The sequence below is a fragment of the Anopheles cruzii genome, chromosome 2 (genome assembly GCF_943734635.1).
Source record: "Anopheles cruzii chromosome 2, idAnoCruzAS_RS32_06, whole genome shotgun sequence".
Taxonomy (NCBI): domain Eukaryota; kingdom Metazoa; phylum Arthropoda; class Insecta; order Diptera; family Culicidae; genus Anopheles; species Anopheles cruzii.
The window spans coordinates 14139182-14164163 of record NC_069144.1 but is presented as its reverse complement, the minus strand read 5'-3'; the positions used below and the strand labels follow the sequence as shown (position 1 = coordinate 14164163).

The following is a 24982-nucleotide window of genomic DNA, read 5'->3' as shown; positions in this document are numbered from 1 at the left end:
CGCGGCGTCGTGGTGCGGCAGGTTGTTTTCGAACGAAAAAGGATCAAATCACAACAACGGCGTCCGCGGCGTGGAAGTTGTGTGCAAAGCGCACAACGAGAAGAAGAAAGGGCCCTCAGAAAAATGTAACCCACCCCGACCGGTCGCCGGTCCTTCGAAGCTGTCACGTCATCAAACTTTCAAATTATGAAACGCCTTCTCGACAGCGAGAGTCCCTTTTTTTGGGTTCAGTGCAAATGGACTGTTCCAGTTTTCGTAGGACCGGCGCACACACACACACATGCTGCGCTGGTGGACAGTAAAATAGAAGAAAAAGTGTCTTCCAAGTTTTCCAAGAACCCAGGACGGGAGTGTCCAGAGCGTCCAAAAAATAAGCCAGCCCGTCAGATGGATTCGATCATTCGATAAGGGCTTTGACTGGTTTATGTATTTTTCGGTCCGTTTTTTTGCCGGGACTCTATCTTAAATCGATTGAATATTAATGGTTCGCTTTATATGCACAACGCTGCCCGGTGCTTGCTGGTGACCGATGATGTTGGTGCCGAAAGGTGCCCATGGCCTCGAGGACGGGTTCGCCAAGGGTTAGCTGACCGAGTGGCCTCGGGATACATCTTGATCGATAACGGTTATTGATGCGATGTGCCGGGAGCAAAAACGCGCTCACCGGCTCCGGCAACCGACAACCGGCCACCGGATGATGCGGATGCTGAGTGGGTAATTCGCGGCGCGTAATTTAGAAATCATCTGCCGCTGAAGGGTTTCTTAATTGGTCCGGGGGGGGCGTCGAATCTTGGGCTCCCGATGGCTTTCAAGATGTCAATCTGGCTAAATGGAGTCGTCTGGTAGCGTTAGCGCCCGAGGCGCTTCGAGTGCTGTTGGCGTATAAATCTTCTGCTTCTGGCCAGCGTCTTCGGTTCGCGTTAATCGCGTGGATTGAATGATTGAATGTTGTTTTGCTTCTCGGCAACATCGATCGCGCTCGGTTTCGCTCGATTCACGCAAAGCAATCTCCATCTCGCGTGCGCGTGCGGTGGATTAAATCGAATATCATCTTCCTTTTCGGGGGGGGGGGACCATCCAATGTGGCGTCTGTCTCGCGCCAGGGTGCAAAATCATCCCCGTCGGTCACGCAAATCCTGGTAGGGCTCGCCGGCTGGCTGGCTGACTAGTCCTTTCTTATTACTTCACATCCCTTTTATTTCTTTTCGGGGTGGGCCGGCGTCTGGGCTTAAGCGCCCAAGTCTGGCCCGCACCACGGCTGAGTTTGATCGAACAGCAACACAATAGGAATCCTTCCTGCGCGCCTTCGCGTTCCTTTTCGGGCCCGCAAGGACACCCGGCACCAGCCGTGTTAGCATTCCACGCCATTGGGCCCGCTGAGACGTTCGTTTTATGGCTGGATTCGCTCCCACGCCTGGACACAGGCGGGAGCTTTATAGAGTTGAAGAGAATTCACCGCCGAAGATAGCTCCGGGGTCCGGGCCGGCGATGAAGCCGAGGGCCGCTTGGGGTTGAGATCCTTTTGTTAAGAGCCTCCGCTTTTGCTGAAAATTGCATTCGCTCGTTGTGTTTTGTTCCGAATGAAAAATGACTCAACACACGGTTTGGAAGCCGCCTTGGAGCTGGGGTGGGCCTAAGACGTCGTCGGCCGCGGCCCCGAGGGAATTGTGATAGGCGCCCGAATTGCCTAACCATTTAGGCGTCGTCTGGCAGCAGCCCCCGTTTGGAGCCTCGTCATCGACGCTGGCCAGCCGACGGCGGCTTCCGTTTTTCGCTTTCTTCAATTTCAGGCCGTACTACGAACCGTACAAGAAGGGGCACGACCCTGTACCGGAACACCCGGGCCAAAGTGGCCATCGAATGATTGATGCTTTCTTGGAAGCGTAATTCGATAGCAGAGGGAGAGGAAGAGAGAGAAAATTGGTTCGTCCTGCAGTGGGCAATCCGAAACCGAAACCCCGAACGGAGAACGGCGCCTCGTCCGAACGGGAAACTGCAATGTTTGGTGACCGAAGGCACATCGTTGCATTACTAGCGCTCCTACGGTGCTTCCTTTGAATATCCGTTCGGCGGCACAAGTGCGACGAAGCACAAGAATGCGAGCGGGGTCTGGCGCTGCCGAATCGCTGAACACTGCGCCAATGTGACATGTGGGCTGCAGCCCATTACACTGGATTAAATCGACCGAAAGAGGACACGTTCTGTGGGCGATGTGGGAAACGAAGAAAATAAACCGCTGACGCCTTGTAATGTCACCCTCGGCTCCCTCTCTCGAACTGGCCATTCGATTGGAAAAAGGGACGCGCGATGCAAAGGCTCGGGCTGTGCGCCCGATAGAGGGCCACGATAGAGGGATGATAATATTTATAGTTTCTCGTAAGGCGCTCCGAATGGGCCGTCATTTGTCTACTTGTTACGCCAACCGCCGCCTCGGAGGGGTTCGAGTGGGTTGTAATTTATGGGTGCAGTGAGTGAACCGAGTGACCTTTTTCCACCGTCCAACTGGGTCCACCCCATCACCGGGGTGTAATCATGACTGGCTAACGACGATACTAACCTTCGTTCGCGCTTTTTCTCTCTCTCCCTTCCGTTTACAGTGTTGACCGCCCGCTCGCAAACCCTCTCGTCGATGGACATCGAAACGCCACCACCGTACGACGTGGAATCACTGCCCAGCTACACGATCGTGTCCGGGTTGCCGAGTTATCAGGACGCCATCGAGCAGCTAAAGCAGAAGCAGATGAAGTACTACGAACCGGTCAAGGTGCACCGGCCGAGTGTAATGAAGCTGTTCGAATCGCAAGACCTCCTGGCGCCTGCCGGGACGAATCCACCGAAGCTCGAGGAGATCCGTTATACCTTCGGCCGACCACTGTCAACGATCGAAACGGAACCGGCAAGCAGCAGTTGCCAGCCGCAGCAGCAAACGATCGTGAGCCTTCCGATCGAGCAGCCTCCGCCACCTGGTGTCCTTTTGGGGCCACCGGTGTCGCAGGTGCCACCACCACCGCCATACAAGCGCGAAATTTCCACCATTTCCACCGTGAGTTCACCGGCCGCCATTTGTGTGCTGTCGCCGGCACCGGATCAGGCCGGAAATTCGACGGACGCGTCCACAGTGATCCGCGTGTTGCCGCAGCAGAAGAAGCTCGGGGTGTGCCATTACGCGATCGAGAACGAACGGCTGGCCGGAAGAAGTTGAGGCAGCTGGAACGGCAGGAACGCATCCTTCGCCCTAGTATAGGGCCCGGGCTCGGTGGGAGCACATACCGGAACAAACTGAAAACTCGATGATGATTACAAATCACTCTGACTGTGTTATTAAAGATTAATTTATTAGATAGGAGAGAGGATCGAGTTTTCGAGAGGCTTATCAGACCCGGTTCATGGTCCCAACTCGTTCGCTAACCGTGTAGGCAGTAGTACTCCTTTAATCGGTAGGTTTTAGCCATGTTGATTGCAAACTGGACAAAAGTGAGCGCCGAAGAAACACAAAACCTGAGCTCAAGGCATTCCGGCGCAGAGGCAGTTGTGGAATGTTAAATTTCGGTTGAGGAATTGACAGAAGCGAAGGGATTTTAGCGTTAGCAAATGAGCCGCCCTGACGGTGGGGCGCCCTAACTCCGTTAGTCGTTTAAGAATTCTAGTCTAGGTTACTTCTGACTTCTGACTTTTTGCTCGGGAACTTCCAAACCGAACCCGATCGTACGGTCGAACGGCGGATTGTTTTTTCGAAAGATTGAATTGTATACATATTTCCTCCCGTGTGTGTGTCCCCTCTCCGCGACGGTGTGATGGAAAAGTGAACCCTTGAGCCACCAGAGGGCCAAAGCTAGAGATACGGTACGATAGATATATTTACAAATGGAGATTGGTTTCGAATTTCGTGCTGAACACTTGGTCCACCTTTGGGAGTTTGTTGTGTTGTTTGTGTGCGAGCGAAGAGACTGCGGAAGACTCTGGGGGGGCGGGCTACACGCAATCCAGTGATTCCACCCGAAAGACTCCCGAATTCGGCAGACGGCAAGGGCCGCTGGGTTAGACACTAATGAATTCACCAAGAATTATTCTTAAGTTGCGCGCAGGGGTCGACAATCGTGTGCGCGAAGAGTGTGTGCAACATTATTTACCGCCACACGAGTACATAGAGACAGTGGTCCTCCGTTTTTTATCCCAGTGTTACCAGCAGCGGTTCCCGCTGCGAATCGACGACGAATTGATAAAGCTCAATAAATTGTTTGCGAAAGTGTGACAAACGACAGGAAATTCCATATAAAATGTAACCGAATGTGTTTGTGTTTTTTATTTTCAACAGAGTCTTTATTGATCGTTTTTAAATGTCGTGCTTTTGCATGAAGATTGGTACTTTATACGGTATATGTACAGGGTGCCACAGGGTTAAAAAACTGCGCCATTTTTCGGTCGGTTTTAACAAATGAAAAAGATTTATCTAGGATATAGAATGACGCTTATTGATAATTTACTCAGAATACAATATCGATCAAATGACCGCCTCCATTAGACACACAAAAAGCGGCCCTTTTTGGGCAAATTTTATTGTATTTAACAACATTTCGGGCGTAATGACAGCAATTTCCGCTGTGATGTTCGCTTTCAGTTCTTCAATGGTCTACGGTTGGCTGACATAAACCTTAATCTTATCGATCTATCGATCTTGATCTTATCGACTAAAACGGCATAAAATAATGTTTCAGAATCTGTCTGATTTGATTTGTTAAAATCGACTAACAAACAGCGGAGTTATTTAACAATTAAATAGTATGGGTCATGATGAGGCACCCTGTACTTTTAAACTTTTACGTACTTGGTGTTTTATACTCCGTGTTTTATACTTGCATACTCGATTCGTTTGTTCTATGCGCATAGTTTGGTGTTTTTATAGTTTCTGTTTTGTTTGTGAAAATCCCGAAGCAAACACTTTCTCACAATTCATCACTCCATTCATCATGACAATCGAATTCTCGCCGGAAAATGAAGGTAAGCCCGAATAGTGCCCCGTCGACAGCTTCGTCACAAACGGTGAAAAATAAAATCCCATCCCCACACACACAGAGGCACACCAATCCGAATCATAAAACTATTTGAGACCCTTTTAAAGTAAACACACACGCGGCCCGGGCGACAACTATCCGGGCTGGGCCCTGTGTCTGGCAGCGTCAGCAAACTCGCCATAAAGGAAAACCCCGGCCCCGAGAAAAGCGTTCGGTAAAAGTGAAAACAAAAACGCACAGCTTTGTGTGCCGTGTGCCCTGGGAAAGCGTTTTATCGCTTCCTAATGCTTTCCGGGCTGGGTGTAATAAATTCGTGCCGGTGTGTAAAAAGCTCGAGGAACCACTTTGCCGAACGGTGTGTTCGGTCTCTGGCCACTTCGCTTTGTATCCATTTCAAGGGTCAAAAGGGTTCCGGGGACTCTGCGTTTGAAGCGCGCTTGAAGGGTGAAAAACTGCTCACTCACAGGCGGTCGATTCGGGCCTCATGCCGCCACCGCCGGAGGTGTGTGGACCCGGGCGACCTCCCGACACTTCAACATCCGGCTGCAACGGGCGGATCATAAAACGCTTCGCTTCGCGTGTCCGGCTCCCGATTGGCGATTCCGATCTCTCTCTCTCGCGCTCTCAGCCGTTTCAATCTCGTCGTGTGGGTGCGCTGTTCTGGTCCTTTGGTTGGTCTACTGATTAAACTTTTGCCATCGTCTACCGGGACGTGGTCCTGAATTGAGACCTCGACACTCGGCGCTTCCGGTGGTCAGCCGCCTTGCTGGACGGTGGGTGGTGTGCTGTCTGCGATTGTGAACCGAAGCTATTTACTTAGGACCAGCGCACGCTACATCCGAACGACGGCCGGGTACGTGCTCAAGAAGAAAAATATTCTATTAGCATATGGTGGAGGGTGTCCGCATGTCCGCGCCTGGGAGGACCCGGGGGCCGGGTCCTAAAGCAACACTTAACGACGAGAATTGATTTCGCTGCCTTCGCTCAACGCTTCGCTGGGAACGCTCGGGGACCGGGCACGGATCGCGCACCGTGGGAACTCCCGTGGTCTCCGTGGCCCCGGCCATGTAATGTTGTCGTAGCCGCGGGGATAGTGATTTCGGAACGGGTCCGGTTTTCTTGGAACGATTCCAAGTTTGCCAAGCGTGTGCTAATCGCCACGGGCCGCGCTCCGCCGGGCCGCGAACGACATCATCCCGAGAGTTGCCGGGAGTTTCCGAAAGTAAGTTTTCAATCAACTTTGGAATATCTTCTTCTGGACACTCGGCTCCCGGGGCGGACAAAGAGAGAGAGAGGGACGCTCACCAAAGTTGTGTGATCAAACTAAACTTTCCGCCGGCGCGCGAAGCGAGTTTGAGTACATTGCGAACGAAAAAAAAACAAATCGTTCCCGAAATAAGGCCGTCTTCCGGTGCGCCCGAAGCGCCACCCATCTTTATTCCGGGGCTTTCCGTTTTCGCCCGTAATATATTGGCCACCTTGCATTGTGTCGGCCCCGGGGGGGAGGAACACGTTTGATTAAAAAGTGTGGCCCCGCGTGAGACAGAGTGCGAGAGATCGGGCGGATAAATTTTTGGCACACGGCGCCACCTTTCTGTGTGTGTGCATTTCCAATTTCCAGCCAGTTTTCCAACGCCGCCGCCACCAACGACGACGACGCGGCGTGGCGTCTGGGCTGCGATTTCAATTTGCGACGGCTCGTTGAGCGATTTTTACACTCCAGCGGTGCGGAAGCCAAACTTTATCCTCTCGCCACGCCGGTGCCGGGCCCAGATTGATGGCCTGTTTATCGGCGGATTACGGAGCCCACCGTGGCGTGGCGTGGCGCTTGCCGTGTAACGTCGTGGGCTCTGTTTTCGTGCTAAATTCGGTTAATTTATGGTGCCGCTCGCACTTCTTCCCGGGCGCGCCATCTTGTTTCGTAAATTAAGCAACGCTGAAGGACCGTGGGCTTTACAGGAAAAATTAGGAGAACTCCTGGAAACCCGGTCCGATCTGAAGTTTGATGCGTGCAGTTTGCAGTTGCTCCCACCGGACCGGCCAGCCATTTATCTTGTCCAGTTTCTCCTCCGCAACCGGAAGCTGATTGATTAGGTGTGAAGAAGGTTATGACTCGGGCTCGGGTGAATCAGTGCATCGCGGGTGAGTCAGCCTGGGCTGGTCAGCGGTGGTCGGGCCGCAGCAGCAGCAAACTCCCCTTCTCGAGACGTTTCGAGAGGGATCCGATTTTCTCTAAATTCTCACCAATCAGCGACCCTCGCCGATGGGTCCTCAGCTCATGGCTCGTGTTTATCGCACCTCGTCTAAGCCCTGGGAATCCCTGGGAGGCATAATCCCCCAGGACGCCCGGGGAAAACTGCCACCTCGAACTACACAGGCTTCCGGAACGGGAAGTTAGACCGCTTCAGTTCACGTTGGGTTGGGTCCCCTTGTTTCTCCGGTCTGGTAGGGGTTCCCCCTTTCGGAACGAACTACCGGGTTGGCAGACAGGGAGGGGCGGCCCCCAGCCCGGCCAGCGTACGACAGCGGAAGCGATTCCCCGGTGTGTTTACTTTACGATTAAATTTTATTTCTTTGATTATGAGATGAAATAAGCGTAGTTTTATCTCTCGCCATCGCCCCGTGCTACTTCATGAACAGCAGTTCCCAGCTCGTGCCGAGAACGAGGGGGGGGCTGCAACACTATGCCGGGCTGTCTGTGTTGCCGCTTCCGGTGTGTTCCGCCGGTTGGAGCGAACGAAATTTAACTTTGTGAAACAAACGCTCGTCCTCCCAAGTGGAAGTTTCGAATTAAGGCGAGACTTTTTCATATCATTTTGCCCGCCAGGGAGGTCCGTGGGCGCACTGCCGGGCCTGGCCATGCCAATTGTATTACGTTATAATGAAGAAAGGAGCTTTATGTTGAATGTTAAATGGAAACAACTACTGGCAAGACGCTGCCCCTGAGGCACTCGGCAGGGATTTATGCCAAATAGCGAAAGGAGTTTGTAAAGTGGACCACGTGGTGAAGTAGTTGATTTCCGTTTACTGGAACCGATTTCACTGGTAAGCCTTCGAAGGGCCTCGCCTAGTATTCAGACAGTAAGTACGGGGAGCGTTATTGGCAAACAAGAAGCAATTCATTTAATCGTCTCAACTATGAAATGAGTCAAGAACTCATTCAGCAAATGGCAGGGAAATTCATCGGATTACCCGCTCGGCAATAAGTTTTTCCCCATTCCAAATGTTCCCATTTTCTTCCCCGACTGTCTCTGGCCGTTCCCACCCACCGCTCACTAAACAATGGATTCCACCTTCACCTCCCAACAACAGCCCATCATCAACACCACATCGAGTGCGATTCGACCCGGCCCCAGGGTTTCGTTTCAATAACACTCTAGCGAGTGAAAATCCATCGAGGAATCGAGATGAAAAATAGCTTCACCCCTCCCCGCGGAGGTGGTGCCGGAATCTTTACAACGTCCCCTTTTTCGGGCCCGGCACACCAACGGTATGACGGGGCGCATCGAAATTCCCTAAAGTACCGTTTCCCGAATGCCGAACGCCAGGATGCCCGCACAGAACCGGGGCCGAAATTGCATCGCAGCGCAATCCAATGTTTCTTAACTATCGACAGTAGCTAGGGCCGCCAGCCCAGTAGCCGGTTTTTCCGAAGGGTGACTTGGCCCCGCTCTGCTCTGCATTCATGGGAGGGTTGACGTGGCGCGCACCCTTCACGAGAACGCTTGGAAAATTAAACAAACAAACAGCGGCCACGGACCACGGACAAAACGGCCCACCCGAAACCGCCAGCGCAATTTAATCTCAAACGGTACATCACACACACACACACACGGTTTTTTGTCCACCCCCTGTAGAGGGGGTTGATTCCATCGGTGGGTTGATGTGGGGGGCGGCCACTACCTAGCACAACCCTTAGTTGGCTTGATTTAAAGCGAAAAAAGTGAATCATCCACCCGGAGCCGGTCTACTACACATGTAGGCCGAGTAGGGCGGCCCGCAAGGAACCAGCTCCTCCGGGTTGGTCCGGGAAAATTGCATTGTGCGAACGCGGGCCAAACTTGATGGAAAAACCTATTCCGCGTCATTACATTTTCCGCGTGGGCCGCACGAGGGTTCCTGTTTTTTCCCGCGTCCCTCCTTTTATGATTACTCGCGTCGTTTCATTTGGCACGATGGCACGGAAGTTTCCCCCGGCGCCACGGCTGGAAGGATGCGCCCCGTGCGCAGAGAGTGTGAATAATGTGGCTTGATCCTTTTTTAAACAACGGCACAACGGACAAGGCGACGCTGCTGGTGGGGGTGATCGGTGGAAAAGCTTTTACGGTGGTAACGACGACGACGACGACCCGGTGCTGCATGATGAAAATTGCATCGCATAAATACGCAAACAGGGCCGGCCGGAGATCCGGAGGACTTTACGAGCGAGGACCACAACACCACCGCACGCGGTCGATCAGTGGCGGATCTGTCGTTAGCATATCATTCTTCAACCACGGCGGCCACGACCGGTGGTGACTTCGAATGGCAGTGAATGGCAGTGAGTGTGAGGGACCGGTCGCGGTGTCGTCTTGGATTTCCCGGCCCCCGGGTTGACTACTTCCACGAAATCCTCGCACAACAAAATCAGGCATTTGATTTGGGAAGAGTAGCCGAAAATATAAGAAGAGAAATTCGCTAAACATATGAGAACACACGTCACTGTGGCAACGCCATCCGGCTAGCCACCGGTGCATAGCGAGTGCCTTAGTAACGGCAGAAAATGCAATAAATGGTTGCTGGCTCACAGCTCTCTAGATGCTTTGGTTACTCCGGCGCAAAGTCTCGTGCACTCTTGCGCGACGGCGGCAGATAAAACCAGAACCTAGGCGACGGGTGCCGCGCCGTGCGGCGGGAAGTCATGTTTTGTTATGCAAAATTTTATTGCATTAATAACGCTGAGTGGCTTCTGGTGGCGAACGGGGGAAAAAGCGAACGAGACACAAGTGATAATCTTTCTCTTTCGCCGGCCTTTTCTTCACGCTTGGCTTTAGCGCAACAATCTTCGAGCTCGTTTTCCCATATTTTCTCGCTCCCTTGTTGTTTGGCTCTTAGGTCCGATTCCTCGAAGAAAGTTGTAGAAGAACCCTGTAAGGGCCACGAAATTTGATACCGATATGTTGGAGTTCCTTCGGCGTTGGCGAAACTGAACGTGACGGGTTGTTTCGGCACAGGAATTGTCTCACCCGTATCAGATACTACCCCGCTTCCGGATTGTGGATTTTAGAAACCAAAAGACTGTAACTTGTGAAACGATAACCGCCGGGTGCTAATTGGGATCTGAGGAGAGGGCTCGAAGATCTTTCCTTCTGATACGCAGTAAAGTGATCTATTGTCGTTTCTCCCGATCAATTTTATCGCCTGCAGATGAGCAATTTTCGGCTGTACTTAGTGCGCCCGTCCAATGTCTCGTTTTAACGGCCTTTCAAAATGAGGGGTTTCTCACCAATTGAACTAAAACTGGTCACAGCCACGTTTGGTCACAGCGACGGGAGTTTAATCGGTTGCCCGCATTTCCGAACACTGATCGAAAGTGACGAAAGGAAAAACTAGAGGTCCGTCGACAGCAGCGTAATGCAATAATACCAGCATTGCGTCAAGGAAACAGATCGAGTCGGGTGTGCTGTTTATCATCACGGCCGGCCATGTGACACACACTCGGTGCGCATCCGCATGTGCTAGGGCCTCCGGTGAAGTTGAGTCGTTTAGATCAGCGATCAAAATTATCGACCGGTCGTTAAATCTCGCCCAACGCGCTAATTAATCGTCTATTAGAACCAATTAGAGGCGGTGCATGCGCCGACCCGATCGGCCCCGGGTGATGGATCGGTGATGTGTAATTTTTTAATCAAAGACGACCCATAAAACTCGAACGCTCCCTCGAACTCCGATTCGGATGGGAAAAATGGTGCGCTGAAAAATGGGACCATTTTATCACGGCAATGGTAATTAAATAAATCAGTCGATATTTGTGAATAATAAGCCGAGGCCGCCGGCCTTTGTGGGCCAACTGTTGGAATGGAACAGTTGCAAACGGCAACGCCCAACAGGCGGCATGAATTACTGGATCGAGTCTCTTTCCTAGAAATGGATTTCCACCGAGAACAGATTTCCACCGAGGCCACCGGAGTAAATCACTCGCGCAAATCCCGCCTTGCGTGGAGCATCTTCACTAATTCTCGAACGCAAGCTGGGTGTGATTTTTGGTTGGTTCGCGAGACGATAGCAAAATGGGCCACGAAAATTTCTCCGGAATTTTCTCCGTTCTCGAGACCGAATGGTGGACTGTGGTTGGAAGGAATATGAAAAGAACATTTTCCTAACCTAATTATCGGTCCGTGCGCTCGTTAAGCTCTCATGTTCGGGCCGGCCTTCGGGGACGGCCTACGAAGCCGACCGTTTGCGTTCCGTTTGCTTTTTTATTACTTTTCCCAATGTTGGTGTTTTTACTTTCCCTCCGTTGTTGTGATAAACCATTGCAGGAAATTTATTGCGGTCCTTTCCGAGGAAAAACAGCGGGACCACATTGTGTTGTCTCTGCCGGTCGCGGTGATAACCGTTGGACCGGCAGCCGGAGCACGTGAACCGGCCAGCGGCTCATCGTCGTCGGATCGATCGTCAAACGATGCCGGTCAAATATCAACATACTGTTTTGGCATAAATATTGTCCATCGTCTGTCATGTGTCTGAGCCGGATCCGGTGGATCGTCTGTCGCTCCTCGTCGATCGGCTCCGTCTCGGCCCACTAATGATACTTAAATTTATGTAATTCCCTTCCCGTGCACACGGCGACGCGAGAGCATAAATCACTTGACGACTTGTTATTTTTCCGGCCACAGCGGGACGGCGTTGGCCCGACCCGAGGGCGCATTCCGATGCGTCGCTTCTTGTGGCGGTTTCGGTTCCGTTAGCGGTTTGCCGAGGTTCCACTTTTCCAGAGCCCGTCTCTCATCGCGATGCTGGAGGATCGGCGACGGTCGGGCCGTGGCACGAAAATATGCTTCTAATTTTCTCCATTCCACGGACGGAGTTTTTCCTTCCACAGCTTCCGTCTCCCTTAAGTGAGACGTCATGCAGAGCAAATTAAAAAGGTACGACCGGGCCAAATTGACGGCGACATTTTCTCCCGGGCCCCCAGACACGTCGACGAGTCCCGACGTCTAGCGATCGTAATTATCAAAACAAAAACCTGAACCCGCGGCAGCCGTTCGAGTGGAATGATTGGTTGGTTGGTTGCCATCACCTGGAACCGTCGGGACGGTTGAACGAAAAGAAAGGACGAACACAAAAAGCCTACGGTTACATGTGTTTTCTATCCAGAAAAGGGCACGGGCGTGTCTTGTTTCGGTCCCGACGGGGACGACAATTTGAGCAGAAGATGCACTTCAGCGCTCAAACAAATGTGATTGGAAAACATTTGGATACAAGCAACGGAAAAGGTCGCCCGAGGAGCGCCGCCAGCCGACTCGGGCGAGTAATGTAAGACACCTTTCACATGGCACCATCCGCCACAAATTGGACCAGCAGCAGGGTAGCAGGTTAGGGAACGTACTCCACCGAAGGTGACCCTATCGAGAGCGAAACCCACAAACGTCCGGACGGTTCGATCCGTTGGTGGGTGATTTTTTTCATTTCCCGCCTTCATTTTCTCCTTCAATCGGTGATCCCAACCGTCGCCGAGTCGATGGCAGTTTTTCTGGGTTTTGTTTTTCCGGCGGTTTTTTGTGTGGATTGACGATGTTTTTGTTCACACTTCAGCACGGACGTCCTGTTTCGACTCTGATGATTACATTTTACTTCTGACAGACGTTGACGTGTTACGGACGCCCTTACTGTCCAAAGCAGTTTCCTTTTTTTCCGGCTACGGCTTCCATAAGGTTCGGCTCCAGCGTGATGAAGAAATATGTTACAGGAATGTGTAACACAATTCTGTGGCGAACAATCAATAAAAATATTAGGAAACGTCACCAACTGAACCAAGAAGCCATTTCGGGCCGAATACGACTCAGGTACTGCCAAGGGCCCTGCGAAGCCATTCTCGATTTAATTACGCTCATTTCACAACCATCGTTTCCTTCCCTTCGATCCGTCACCGACACATTCCGTCGTAACCGTTTTGGGCAAAACACTGTCACAACGGTGCTCGGTTTACGGTGCAGCTTGTGACAAATCGAGTTCGGGACGATCCGAAGATTTTCCCAGCCCGCGACGGACGACTGGTGGCATTAACGGGAAAATTGCGCTGTGAAGCAGTCAATAACAATCCGCTGCGGGAACCTGTGGGAGTTCAAAGGACAGAATCCCGTCAAATGGTGCGCCTCCTCTGGCCGGGCTGGCAGAGACCGCAGAGCTAACAGCGGAAGCGGCGGACGATCCTTATGCAACGTCAGTGGTTGCTGCGGCCGGGAAAGAGAGAGAGAGAGAGAGAGAGTGGATGAAAGTTTGCGCTTAATTAGTTCCATACGAGAAACGAACCACGAGTGTGTCACACGTGATGCTGTAACCGGCGGGCGGACGACGTTGACGTCCTCAGTGCACCCTGGGCATCCCTGGGAAATGCATCCGAATTCCTGCCGTAGGCCTGGCCCGAGAAGTGCAGATGTTTTTCCACTTGAATGCAACTTCTGGCGAGCGCTGCGACAGCGAAGGGCTGAAACTTATGAAGTAGTGGCTCTTGGTGCCAGTTGCCTATATTTCCACTACTACTGCCGGGTGCCGGGTTTCCACACTCGCCGCTACTACACCCAATCTGGAAGGCTCGCGTAGTCAGCCGCAATGCCTCATTAAGCGCTGTAATCGTGTTCATTAGTAGGAATCTTCCGGCGCAATGGGTGAGAACACTCCCTTTCCGGGGACACCCGGCGACGGCAAGGGTCTCGCCGTGAAGAGGACCCTTGCTACCACCCTTCGGGGAAATGTTGACATTCGGAGCTCGCCGTCGGCGCAAGTTGGAGGTCGTGGAAAATTCCTGTGTTTCCCAGGGTAAAGCGATCCGGCGAACGGCGAGGCGAACGCAAAGTTTACCCTCGGCAAGGTCCTTAATGTCACCGACGGCATAGCGTCCTTAGAGGATACGCTGGAGGAAGTTGCGGGCTCTGGCAGTGGTGGGATTTTTTGAAAAGTATTTCCCTCAAAATCCTCTGCCAAGACGCTTGAGTGGTGTTTATCCCGCGTTTTCATCACTCACCAGCCGCGTGGCTTCCGTGAAGTGCGGCTTCCCTTCCTATATGTGTGCGTAATTCGCCGTCTGGGATTAATTAAGGCTACATAGAGCCTGGCGTGTGTGAGAAGCAAACCAAAAAAAAAACCCATACATGAAGCAAGCCTCTGCCTGGTTGCTACGAGCAACAAGCTGCGGTCGCGGAAACTCGGACTCGGAAGCAAACATCGCGTCGGCTGCGTGGCGCTGGTGGTTTCGAGTTTTCCAATGATGCCTACCCGAAGACGCGAGGAGCGTTTAGGCTGGCAGATCGATAGGAACCACACAAAACCAGATGTTAGTGGTGTGGCCGTTGCGAGGGGCTACCGAAGAGGACACATCGAGAGCGATGTCCTTGCGCTGAGGAGGTCCTTACTGTACCTTGAAGAGGAGGTCTGGGAAAAAACGTCTCAAGCCCGGGACGCGGATATCCATCCAGCCCGATGACAGGACTCAATGTCCTCTGATAGATGAGTGCAGAGCGCGACGCCACAGAGTGAGGCAGCACAGCAAAAAACAACACGATCCAGAGGAAAAGAAGCAAACCGTGTGTGTGCACACACGTAAATGAAAAGGCGTATCCACGGCCGAGCCGAGGACGACGAGGCCGTTGTGAAACGTTGTTTATTTTACCGCTTCGAGTGGATGATGTGCATTGGGAGCGATTAGGAAAACCATCTCCCAGGCGGAAAAGGAGTCCTTCACGTTCCACCGGGTCGCCGTCGTCGTGGTGTAGCGTTTGGATGATGTTCCTTTTTCGTTTCATTGATTTTTTTGCATAATCAAATTCAACAGCTGCCCCGTGAGGTAGGCCTATCGAAGGGGGCCCTGACGCCTTGAGGAAAAAAGCCCAGCAATGCCGATATGTTTAATGTTCTTATTTACCGAAATGAGTTCACACTTTAGGTTGTGGGAATCGTCCCATCGCCACCCAACGTTGCCCATGCGAGGGCACATCGACGACAAAAAGATGGGTAGATAATCCCTTTCAACTCATCTCCGTTTTCTGAAGGAGAGCTTGCATTGATTAAGTGATGTTCCTTTCTGCTTTCAGACGCTGCGAACCGAGAATTTACAACCGGCCGGTGTAGCACGCAGAACAATGGGTAGGTAAAATCGAACGACTAAGTGATGTGAAAAGTAACGACATCAAACGAGGATACGTTTCATGGTACTCTCGCAACCTTCAAGACGCCACCCGGCAACCCGCCTACGATAACATGTGAACATGTGGTCGGTTACCTTTGTCTCTTTTTGCAACACGTGAAACGGGTCGGCTTCCGGTCGGCGGGCACAAGGAACAACGTTCGTTAAGCTACGATGCGATGTTGATTCCTTTACAAAAACTCATGAATATATAAAGGATGGCTTACAGGGCAGATTCTGCCCTTGCTTTGATCCTGACGGCTGTAATACCGAATTCAATTAATTTCCAACCCAAACTCAAACTGATATGCAGCATCTTCGTGCTCATGTTCTGGCGCAAACCAGGTTCTCTGAAGGTTTTCTTTGCATTATTGGAGATTCGACACACAGCTTGGCAGTATACAGATTGTGCAGTAAACAGGTCGTGTTGTCGACAAAAAACAAACAATTTTATTGTTGTAGAATCATTTTCAAATTAACTGTGATTTGCAAGTGTCAGAAGGGGCAACCGACGCGCCGCGTCGACGCGAAGCGGCGCTTTTCGCGCTTCGGCATTTTGACAGCATCGCTTACATGCGATATCGTTGTGTGCGTGAACGAAGGCCGTCCTCAGTTGACAGATAAACAAACCGGTGTGAAACCAAAGCAAACTGATTCGCACGTGGACGGTGAATTGGTTTATTTTGCGTAAAGTTAGTAAAGATACCTTCAAAATGGATATGAAAAGCGGTAAGTGGTGTTGTTGAAGTCCGATTGAAAACGTAGCTTACCGCTGGTGTCCTTATTGCAGAAATATTGAAACGACTATCGAACCCGGAACGCAGTTACGCCGAGAATCTGGCGTACGGCATAAAGCTTTGGAAATCGTCTAGTTTTTACTACATGTCGAAGTACGATGTAATTTTCACGTTTTTTCTCGACGGTGTGACTGCATTCTTCCGCGAACTGGGTGACCTGGACGAGCAGCAGTTTAATGAACGGTGGCAAATCGTCAACAGTTTCCTATCGCTTCCCTGTCCATCGAATGCACTGCCGGCAACGATTGTGGAACGGTTGAAGAATGTGCTGAGTGATTTCGGACAGGAGATTCCCGGACGGCGTGAGCAGCTGCTGGAAAGTCTGCTGACGTCTGCGTTCGATACCAAGTACAAAAATTTCTACAAATTCGATTACGTATCGTACGGAAAGATTCTGCGGGTCACGCTAGAGTACTACAAGAAGTGCCTCAAAGAAGTCCGGCCCAAGGAGGATGAAGAGAAAACGATAGACCGCATTTTTGACGATGTGAAGATTTATCTCAAGTCCGCTACGGATGATACCAAATGGACCGAAGCGTTCAGTTATATCCTAACGCCCCTTTCGGAAGTGGTCCTGCTACTCAAAATGCGTGGCATCGATCGGCATGAGCAGTTGCTGGAGTTCTTTAAACAGGTTTACTTTGGAGAAGGTAAAGCGTCATCCTACAATCGAGTGACCGACCAAACGAAGCGTCACCTGTTTATGGGCTGCTTCGATATGAACGAACTGCCACTGCACGTTATTGCGCTGCTAATTGAAGGATACCTCCGAGCGTACCGTGAAATGAAGCTGGAAGTGCTGCTCTTTCTGAAATATTTTCTGCTGCATGCGTTCGTCGATGAGCAACGATCGATCCTGAAGAGCACACACCAGATTTTCACCATCACGAAGCACGTGTTTGCACTGCTCCGCAAATACTTCATCAAAGTTGACCAGCAACAGGTGATGGATTTCAATTTTACCGACATTTTCACGGTCAAACTGAAAGAGTTTATCGACATCTGCGCGTCCTCCGATTCGCTGCTGAAGGATCTTTTTGAACTGATCTGCACGATCAACGACTACAATCCCCTCATATTGGAGCACACTATCGTCGGTATCATACTGAAAACCATGTTCCTGCGCAAGGATTCCGAGACGTTGCACCACTACCAGGGCATGTTAATTTCCACCATGAGAATGTACATGAAGCTTAACAAGAACGAACATTTTCGCACCGAACTGTTCGGGAACCTTGCCGACTATCTGGAGGAAAACGAACTGGATGCGGTCATTCGGGAGCTGAGAGGAAAGGGCAGTGGAAAGAGAAAGAGTAAAGTTTGTGTTGGCGACAGTGACACGCCCTTGAAGAAGAAAAAGCTGCAGAATGGATCTGCACAACCGATCGTCACGATCTCGGATGATGAGAGAATGTTTTTGGATTTTTTAATTGTAGCTGAGAAAGGTTCCGGTGAAGGAAGCAAACCAGTGGCAAGGATACAATTGCAAAACCTGTGTCCCGCGCTTGCTTTCGCTTGGCCAGATACGGATGGTCTATTAAGCAATGCCATGATGGAGTACATGAAGGTGCTACTGTCCGGCCGAAGCTTTGAATATTGGGACTCCATGATGGGGATGCTGAAGGAAGCGATCGAAACACCGCCAGAGGAACAAACCGAAAGTAGTATCTTTCTGTTGGAACTGACCATGTGCTGGATGTGCTACTTTTTCGCCGGCAACACACTGATCGAACACTCGAACCTGTTCTGGGAAAAGTTGACCAAGCATTTTGAGGAATTCGATGAGACACTGGCCAACTTTGCACGATCGTTGCTGTTGGGTGAACAATCAGGTGACGGCAGATGTTACAGTGCCTTCTTGCAAACGGCATATTTCTACGCCAATTACCGATTAATGGTGCGTTACTATCGACCGGATTCGATCGAAGTAGATGAAAGTCAGCGGATGCACGCGTATCTGGGTGAGGATGAGTGGGCCACGATCGAGGAGCGTCTACCGACAAAGGATGCACCGCTGATGAACCGTGTTTTGTTACAAAAACATAGAGAAAGAGAGCTGGTTGGCGATGAAATAGCGCCCGAGGAACGCCAAACATTGGTCGATAGGGTGACAGGCGGTCAAACGGGAGAAAACCTACGCTGGGTTCTTCTGGACCGTTCAACGAACGTATGGTTTCTATCGCTCCTAGACCCAGAACAACAAGCGATGATGGCGGTTTATCTTGTCGACCGTGCGTATTGTCCGTTGGAGGAGATCAAACACATTCTAAAAGAAATTTCCACAAACCACGGTTTGGTTGAAATCTTCCTGTTGGCGGCGTACAAAAGAATTGCCGAAAATGTGTTGGCTGCATGCGAAAACGCAGTATGTCGGAAGGTTTCGTTCGATAAATTGGTCGGTCAAAATGAATCGGACGTACTACCCCGTCTACGGAAACTACTTGTACGCTGCGCAAGTAATCGATCGGAAGAATTAAAGTTTGAATTAACGGATGTGGCAGAAATGGAGCATCTACTGGCGGTGCTGGACGAGATAGAAATCAACGAGATACCAACGGATAGAAAGGAAATTCTCGTAGCGCTAAACATGGTGCTCTATGCGGACATAAGTGCATTGGGAAATGAGCAACTTGCCGGTCGTTTCATGAACCAGCTCATGCGTAAGTTATCGGTGCCTGCTACTCGTGTTACTAGAAACTGACACGCTTTTTTTACTCTCTTGTAGTGCATATCTCTGTCGGAACCGTTGCAAATGTTTCGAAGTTTGCCAGTATCCAAACGTTGATAGCGCTGTTTGGCCAATCGCCACTGTTGGCGGCCATCCTGAAACAATTAGCAACAAACCTCACGGAGGAAGCCTTCGAAGAATTTAGAACAATATTGGGAAGTTTCACCAAGGATGACACCGATCGATTTGCTTTACTGCTGCTAATGTTTAATTTCTTGCAAAAGGTATGTCGATCAATGGCGTATAGTGTGCAGTGATGAAGTGATTATATAAATATTTTGTTACCTTTTTCATTTAGAATAATGCAAACAAACTGAAGCTGGTAAACGGCGAGGCATTTGGCGCACTGTTGGATGATTTTGTCACTATTATCGATGGTTTCGTGCTGAAAAAGCTTCCCAAACAGCTACGTAACTCGGACGCCGTGTGTTTCGATCACTGTCTCGAGGCTTGCCTACTGAGCATTCGATACAAAGCAAGCCGAAAAAAGGAGCTTGATGAGAAATTGCGCGATCAGCTTTTGATTTACATCGAGCAAGCGGTGAGCATAACTTTAATTCGCAAGCATTTCTTCTGTTAATCGCAATGATATTCTTGTGCAGTGCAAAGTTTCCAGTTCATCATCTAGCAACTTGCTGACGACTTGTCTACAGTACAAAGCGTATCTGAAACTTGACGATGCACGGCTTACTGCCATTCTGGAGAACCGTTGGCAGGAGTTCATGAAAATGACGCAGGAGGACACTTTACCGAACGTGAACTCGGGCCATGTAAACGTTTTTACCGACGACAAGCCGCTGACCAACAGCGAGGGTCGTTTGCAGGAACAAAACCTCAAAATGTTTGTCGTTTCCTTCACGAGCCATCTTTCAGGGGCGGAATATGCTAAAAAGCTCCAGCAACTCGATTCGGCCGCGTGTGGTAGTGGTTTGAAAAGCGTTACCTCATTGGGTTCCGTGATGCGGGCATTTGCCATTTTGGCAAAACTTGGTTTCAACGAATCGCCAAGTGCAGAGACGAATCAAGCGTTCGTACGTTCCTTCACCTCCGTCGTGGCACGAGATGTGATGGGTTTGTGCGTGTCTAAGAAGTTCTTGGACGAGCCGGAACTGCTGCTTGAGATTCTGTCAAGTTTTGCTGCCGTCGTTGGTAGGCCCCAGATCAAGCTTCTGCCGAACGCGATGGATCACGTTCTGGAGTTTCTGAGTGCGATTAACATACGTAAATATCCGCTTCTTGAGGGCGAAGAGCAACAGTTCTACAAACTGCATCGTCTGATCAGTGAGGTGTTGTACATGCTATTGATGATGCGTCCGAACTACGTCAGTCATCGGTTGCCACAGTATCTGCACGTCATGCAAGGGCAAATTGGGTCAATCATTTGCTACAAGGAGAGTTTCCCGGCAGCACAGAGCCTAAACAGTTTCGAGGTGCTCTCGATCTCGGATTTGCTGATGCCCGTTGAAAAGTATGGTAGCTGTTAGATCCAGTGTATGAATAGCGTTAATCGAGGTTACGCATCTTCTCATTTCAGAATGATGAACACGGCGGTGAGGAAGCTGGAGAAGGATTTACGCATCCTCGCTCCGTATGCGTTGGCACAAATATTGCACACCATTATCCAAAGCAAGCGCCCCTCGACGCAACAGGAACTGATCGCTCGCAAAGTGTACAATGTGTGTTTCGAGCTGATCTCCTGTTACGATTCACACTCGTCGGAATACTTGTTGCGCACGATGGACGAAAGCAGCCGTCTGCTGTACACCGACGTGGTAAAGCAGTACAAAAAGTATCGCTCGTTCAAGGGAGTGGCTTAAGGGGTCTTAAGTTGTCGGTGATGTGCAGCCTACAAGATAAAAAAGGCGAAAAAATAATATTCCATCGAAACACAACTTGTCCTTTGGGTGGTTTGATTTGAATTTTATTGTTATCAAATAGGATAATTAATAAGTTGGACCGCGCCGTTGAAACAGTCGGGCCGCACAGTTCGATCAAACGAAACAAATATCTAAACGCATTTTAACTAAATGTTTTACTTTGATTAATTCTCTTCAACTGCCGATCTTCGAAAACTGGTTTTCCTAAAATTTGGACTAGATAAACTGGACTAGAATGATCATTGGTTAATGTTTTCCATTGCTTCACTATGCGATCTTCAAACAGAACCGTGGCAAAGGAAAAGACACGAAACCAAACGCAAAAACTACTGCACTGTGCGCAACACCACCATACACGCGCACGCTTCGTTCCGGGTTTGTTAAATGTGGTGCCGCTTTATGCTCTTATCCGTGATACGCTATCGTTATTATGCTACAGTTTAAATATTTCCACTACAATCTTGTGTTTCACCTGAGCGAGGGTTTTCTCCTTTGTTGAGAGTGTGTTAACTTAAAGCGAAACCATAAGAAACATCTCTTCCCGTGTTCGTAATCGCAAGCATCACTCGGTCTCTACCGTTGCTCTTGTATACCTAACTTTGTACACGACGGTGTCATTTACTGGCTACACTCCCGGATCGCCGGGGTGTAAAATTGTGCTAGGAGCGAAGGAATGGGTTCAGTTGTGGGTACGCTTAGTAAGCCTCTCGGAGCAAACTAGTGAACCGATCGTGCCGTGCCCGTGAGTTGGAAAAAAGAACCAAAAAATTGCACAAAACCGAATGGAGATTAAATGTTTTTTTTCTTCAATTCTTAAGATACTTTTCGTCCTCCGAAACCTGTCCCCGGGTTGGGAAGTCTTGAAATCTGGTCCGGAACTCTCTCTTGCGTGTGCTTTCTCTACTTAGGACATCATTTGAGACTGACCAGGAACCGGGGGAAGGGAATGATACTGCGGTGGTTGGAGCTGGCCGGATTGCTGCTGCTGAGCTTGCCCTAACTGTGCCTGAAGTGCTGCCTGCTGTTGCTGCTGCTGCTGAGGGGTCGGCTGTTGTGAAGCAGCCTGTTGCTGCTGGCTGCTGGCGTTTTGTGCTTGGCTCGGTGCTCCCCTGGCCGTGCTGGTGGACGGTCCATCCGAGCCGGGTCCTTGCTGTTGGCTCAGTTCCGCCTTCAAGCGGCGTGCTATGTGCGATCGGGTATGCTTGCGCAGATGATCCTTTCGGTAGAATCCTGAAACGATTACACGGCCCCCTCTCTTTAGTATCTGAGTTCTTCGCAACAGGACCACTGTGAACTTACCTTTGCCACACTCCTGACAAATGTGCCGCTTTTCGCCCGAGTGGATGACAAAGTGGAGCGTCAGTTGCTCCTTGCGCTTAAACGCCTTCAGACAGATGGTGCAGGCGAACGGTCGCTCCGGGTTGTGGCTCTGCTTGTGGCGCGTTAGGTGGTCCTTTCGTTTGAGCGCCGCGTTGCAGATGTCGCAGATAAAGCGTCGCTCCAAATTGTGGCCGATCAGGTGCTGTTCGAGCAGTTCACGCTCGGGGTACGCCATTTGACACTCCGGGCACAGGAACAACAAACTGCCGTCGAGCGCCGTTCGTACTTGAATCTCACCCGGCTTGGGACGCGGTTTGCGCTCCTTCGGTGGCTTCTTTTTCTTCTTCTTTTTCTTTTTGTCCGTCCCCGCCGCACCGTTTCCGCCAGCAGCACCGACCGTAGACGAACTGGCTGCCTGCACGTTCGACGGGTGACCGAGACCGCCCGGCTGGTGGTTCGGATGGCCCAGAATGCTGGCGATAGTCTGGGAGGCCGGAAGGACCATGCCACTGCCGGTGCCCCCTCCGTGAGCATTGTTGGCGTTGTGTCCCTGCGGTTGCGACATGTCCAGGCTGGACAGCGGGTTCTGGGCTTCCTTCTTGATGTTTTCGGCCGAATACTTGAGAAAGTGGTGCAGCGACAGGGGCAGGGCACTGCCGGGAAGATGGGACAGGTAGTCCGCCACGGACGCGCCCGGTGTAAGCGACTGCCAGCTGGGATTTTGCAACACCCGCTTACTGTCGGCCTGCTGCAGCAAGGCACTGATGTCTTGGCTGAGCTCCTGAGCGCTCTGGCCACCGTTGCCTCCACCGGTGCCACCGGAACTGTTGCCAACCGACGACTGCGCGTACATGTTACGCTGCTTGTGATCCGAGGCCACGTCCGAGTGCTGACTACTGTACGGGTGCGAGTACTGCTGGCCTCCACTGCTCGTGGTCGTGGTCGGAATGGCGGACGCTCCTCCGCCTCCCGATGAAGTGTGGCCATTGTACTTGTTGTTGGACGCACCACCTCCGCCACCTGCACCACCGACAGCATTACTGGAGTCCTGCTCGCGATGGAACTTGCCCAAAATGGGACCGTGGCTCTGGTTGAAGTGGGCCATGTTGACGTTCGAGTTGATGGAATGGTATCGATTGCTGGAGTCGTGGGATGTCGTCGGAACGCCCAGACCGGAGCTGGCAAACTGATGGATTCCCGGTATGGTACCGGGAAAGTGTGTCCCGAAGGGTGAAAAGTTCATGCTTCAACTCTTCTGCGAGAGAGAGCGAGAAAGATAGAGAGAGAGACTACAATTAGTCAAGAAGCTTAGTTCAATTATTCTCCGTGGCCTAAATATATCATCCTGACACGGGAAACGCCTCGTGGTGGGGCTAACGGAATTTCCAGAGCTGAAGAATCGCGTGAGAGTAGATGGTGAAGAATGAGGGCAACAGCACGTGTATTTATGTACTTCCTGGTTGATCGCCGCAAGCAACGGCACCTTCCCCAGTTCCACACACCAGCCGAGATCCGAAAAGGCTTTCCGCCCGTCGGGTATTTTTGGGCGCTTCCAAGAAATTGTGCGAATCAACAGAATATCGTAGTAGGCGGTGGCAGGGAGCGTGGGAGAAAGCAAGACGAGAGGCATTTTCATTCAAACTTTCCTTTCACGGCACAGTGCTTGGGCATAATTATGGGCGCAACGCAATGAATTTTCCATTCCCCGCCAACACCATCAAAGTGACCGGTGACATCAAACGCTACATAAAAAAGCGCTCCGCCAAATTACAGCGCGTTGTGTTGTTTAAGTTGTTAATAGTTATTAGACGAATCTGGAATACCCGAGCTTGAATTGCTTCGTCCGCTAAGGGCCGGAATGTTCTTCCAGCTGCCGACTTTAGATGGGACGATACTTATTTAAGGACAATGTGGTGGTCGCAGTTGCTCTGTTGGGTGTACTTTCGACGCAAAAGGACATTATACTTAATGTAGAGTACACCTTAAACCAATTCGTTTATTATCATCCCCACAACTGTAGCCTCGTGGTTCGCGCTAGGGAGGGCTCCAGCTCTGAATTTGGGCCACGCTTTTAGTGGGTGGGAGGCCGCGTAGGCGCAGAGTGTTTTGTTTATTCGTCCTCCGAGTCCAACGGGCCCAGGGAACCGCCCGGGAGGGCCTGGTAAAGGTCAGAAGCGTGTGCCTGTGTATGTGTTGAAGTGCGTGGGGTGCGTCTTTCTTGTAAACCCATCGTGCAGTTGCCCACGAAGCGCGCTTGAGTAAGAGGTGGCGGTGGTTGTGGGTGTCGTAGTAGCAGTGCCAACAAGAAGACACGACGAAAATTTTGGGAAACGTGCGCGGGTCCCCGTGCGCGGCACCACCAAAAACACAAACACACACCCTCACGGATACGGGCTCTTTCTCTCGTGCCTGGCTTTCCCTCCTGCCAACCCACGTAGTGGCCGGCAGTAGTAGTAGTAGTAGTGGTGAAGGGTTCTCGGGGCGAACCGCGTATGGGCCCATTCTGGGGAAAAACGGAAAATGGACGCACAACGGCGCACGATGGAAACGATGGCGGCCCCGCACACGCACTAAATCCGGCAGTAGGCGCAAGCGGGACGGCACGAGGGCGCCACCAACAAAATGGTGGTGGATGGAGACGCCTTGTACTGCGCCTCCGACGCGCGGGTCCTTGTGTACGTGGCGGCGATGGATTCACTTTCACTTTTCACCCACCACACATCATCATCATGATCACCCGAACGCGTTGACGATGATGACGATGATGATGGAAGACCCGCGCCACCCGAAGGGCGGATGCGGATGGAAAATTCAAAACAAAATCCCTTTTCCTCCACATACACACACACACACACACACGAAAA

At 51.1% G+C, this 24982-nt stretch overlaps 3 protein-coding genes across 3 annotated transcripts in view; 2 read left to right on the top strand and 1 right to left on the bottom strand.

Moving 5' to 3' along the window:
- Positions 1-3433, top strand: part of LOC128267522 (protein commissureless 2 homolog) — a 41727-nt gene extending 38294 nt beyond the window's left edge. Inside the window, exon 2 of the mRNA XM_053004372.1 lies at positions 2598-3433. Coding sequence (XP_052860332.1) covers positions 2598-3202 — 605 coding nt within the window. The 3' untranslated portion in view covers positions 3203-3433. The remainder of the gene's footprint in view (positions 1-2597) is intronic.
- Positions 3434-16109: 12676 nt separating this feature from the next.
- Positions 16110-20738, top strand: LOC128268140 (uncharacterized). The gene is made up of 6 exons (XM_053005162.1): positions 16110-16125; positions 16187-18853; positions 18919-19145; positions 19220-19462; positions 19524-20389; positions 20456-20738. The coding sequence occupies exons 1-6, from the start codon at positions 16110-16112 to the stop codon at positions 20736-20738; spliced, it is 4302 nt and encodes a 1433-aa protein (XP_052861122.1).
- A 964-nt stretch (positions 20739-21702) lies between these two features.
- LOC128267987 (zinc finger protein GLI4) lies at positions 21703-23361 on the bottom strand. Its single transcript, XM_053004969.1, has 2 exons — positions 22098-23361; positions 21703-22028 (listed from the first exon to the last, which is right to left on the bottom strand). The coding sequence occupies exons 1-2, from the start codon at positions 23359-23361 to the stop codon at positions 21703-21705; spliced, it is 1590 nt and encodes a 529-aa protein (XP_052860929.1).
- Positions 23362-24982: the final 1621 nt, after the last annotated feature.